The 2,897-nt window shown below is 36.3% G+C and overlaps 1 protein-coding gene across 1 annotated transcript in view; it reads left to right on the top strand.

Annotated features, from left to right (window-relative positions):
- The window catches only part of LOC118742093, a 2,866-nt gene extending 837 nt beyond the window's left edge, over positions 1–2,029 (top strand). Inside the window, exons 2-4 of the mRNA XM_036474057.1 lie at positions 70–1,058; positions 1,122–1,293; positions 1,372–2,029. Of these exons, the coding sequence (XP_036329950.1) occupies positions 70–1,058; positions 1,122–1,293; positions 1,372–1,488 (1,278 nt within the window). The 3' untranslated portion in view covers positions 1,489–2,029. The remainder of the gene's footprint in view (positions 1–69; positions 1,059–1,121; positions 1,294–1,371) is intronic.
- The last annotated feature ends 868 nt before the right edge of the window (positions 2,030–2,897 follow it).

Genomic DNA, 2,897 nt, shown 5'->3' with positions numbered 1-2,897 from the left:
TCTCGGTAAGCGGCATTAATTATGTATGTATATACAAATTCTTAATTTATTTCAAAATACCACTTACAGTGCAGCACTGCCTGCTGGGTTTGCAATGGATACTACGGCCCGAACTTTGATGAGCCGCTATGCGGCACCTGTCACGCTTTTCTGTACAATACACAAGCTGCCGAAGAGTTTGAAACCACAATTTCAGATGATGAAGATTCAGGTAATGATGAGCCACCTTTCAAAGATAAACAAGAAGTAGATGAAGATGACGACGTCGACGACGATGATGACGATGTTGATGACGTGGTCGAAGATGACGTCGATGATGAGGAGGGTGTTGGCATGTTAGAGGCCGAAATAGGAAATGCACCTGTTATGGCAGCACAAGAAATGCAAGTTGATCATGTGCCACCATTAATTGCAGAAGTAGAACAGCCGCGCCGTTCGCTAGAGCGCGAAGGGGACCGTGGAAATGTTGCATTGTTACCCATACAACGACCACGTCCACTAGCCCCACGTTCATTGCCTGATTTCTTAGAGTTGCTATGTGAAGGGCGTGCGAATGCACGTGAAGCAATCGTACCCGTTGGGCCGCCAAATAACATCCTAATGTTGCCCGTTGAAATCATGGTAATTATTTTCTCCCACTTGGACGATATGTCGATGTGGAAGGCGAGTGAAGTGTGCAAGCAATGGCGTAGCATATTAGAACAAAACACATCGCAATTGATGTGGATGCGTTATTTGAAAGAGCGCTGGCCTCTCTTTCAGTGCATCGTTGATGTACCGAATTGGCTCAAATTGTATAGCGCATTGATGAATTCCTGCTTTTGCCGAACTTGTTTGCTGCAGATGGCATTGAAGTCGCCACCGCGTGCACGCCAAAATGCGATTCGAATGAATTTCTTGCGTAACGATGCACATCAATTGAATAGCCATGCAACGGAGGGTATAGATGCGATACCCTTAGACAAGCAAAACACCTATTGGCAGGCGAGCATTTTGGGACCTGCCGGCAGTCCATACGAGGGTGGCAAGTTCTTCCTTTATATCTTTTTTCCAGAAAGGTACGTTGCAAAACGACTTTTAATTTTTTAAGAGTCCCAATTCAAATGAAAGTATATCTTTAGCTATCCAATGATTCCACCGACTGTACGCTTTTTGACAAAGATTCTTCATCCGAATGTGTCACGCCATGGTGATGTGGGTATCGATATTTTCCAGCATAACTGGTCCTTAGCATTGAACGTCTCGAAAATCTTGTTGTCGGTGCAAAGTTTGCTCACAGATCCATATACAGAGGTTTGTATTTTTTAATTTTGATGTTATGTGATGAATTAAATTCATGCTAAAGTGTGTTTTTTATTGTTTCGATTTTAGATATGCATGGAACCCGAATTAGGTTATATGTATGAACAAAACCGTGCCCGTTTTGAGAACTTGGCACGTTCTTGGACCTGGAAGTATGCCATGTTCGAGTTGATGCCGCCCTCCTAGGCATACGTATGCACATACACAAGAAAATAAAAAGAGTTACTTTGAAAACCAAGTGAACATTTCGCTTTTTAAAAAGCATTTACGAATTATTTATTTATTTATCTTGAGCACAAATAATTGTTTTTAATTTAATTAATTTATTTATGTAAATATAAAAACATTTACATATTTTTTTGGTTGTGCCCCATGTCAATAACTAAGCAAGGTACAAGCAAAATCGTCTAAAGGATAACGGAAAAAATATGAAGTATTGATTTCTTAAAATATTTGCTATTACCACTACATGTATTGAATTAACTAGATTCAATTTATTCAGAATTTCTGAATCTCATTTGTTACGTGAATTTCCTATATATTTTTTAAAACAAAACTACTGATGACTCGATTAATCGAAACTAGCAATAAATACGCCTAGAATTTTTACAAGCATACATAAATCATATATAACTTTTGCACATTAAATGTACTACATTAATAAGAAAGTAATAATAAATATATAAAATCATATTAAAAAAAAACCCAAACAAGAACGCGAATATTCATACATATAAAACTATTTAATTTGTAATGAGCAAATATGAAAAAAAAAAAAAATGTATATTTTAAGTTTGATTTTAAGAACTATTTCAATACATAGTAAGAATTAAGTAGTGATACTGTTGTGAGACTTACGTGCATACATATATATGTACATAATACATATTTAATTCTAAATAAACATTATTTTGTTCTACATACAATTATTCAAGTGTTGGCAAGTTTTTAAGGCTGGTTTTTACAAAATCATATTTTGTGAGGTTTCGTGACATATTCGCCCCAATTTTTGGTCTCAAGCATATGGGCGTGATCACCTATGCCAGGTCGATTCCATGGATCCTCGGTTAATCGATTCCTTATGTGACAACTCTCATGCCATGCCAAGTATGCATCACTGAGCTATTAGAGAAATTAGGTTGGAATGGTTGGAGAGCAAACCTCCTCATAAAAAGGTTAATATAGGCCCATTGTGACCCCCTTTATATGTACAGTGGCAAAAATATAAATATAGACTCGACATTTTGCTATTTTTCTTTTGTTATTTTTTTTTATGAAAGTGTAACTTGTTTTATAAAAAAAATCCCAATCCGAATTTCAAACTATGTATGTATGTACAAAAATGAGGAAAGTTCGTCAAATTTTAAAATTTAATTCAGAATTTACTTAAATTTTATTCTATAGTAGCCAATGCCCAGCTTGCTTCGTGACGCCTGCATAAGAACTTTTAAGCTGACAAATACAAAAATAGTGTTGAAGAGCAAATACGGCTTCTAAAGTAAAAATTACACTGGCTTAAAGCAAAAATGTTCTATGGATGCCACTATCCAATTCCTATGTAGAATTGCTCGGTGATTCCGAAAATCGAGGTAATA

The sequence above is a fragment of the Rhagoletis pomonella genome, unplaced genomic scaffold, assembly GCF_013731165.1.
Source record: "Rhagoletis pomonella isolate Grant_MI unplaced genomic scaffold, Rhpom_1.0 Rhpom_scaffold_00006, whole genome shotgun sequence".
In the NCBI taxonomy this organism is placed as follows: Eukaryota; Metazoa; Arthropoda; class Insecta; order Diptera; family Tephritidae; genus Rhagoletis; species Rhagoletis pomonella.
This window is presented reverse-complemented; position numbering and strand designations above follow the sequence as displayed.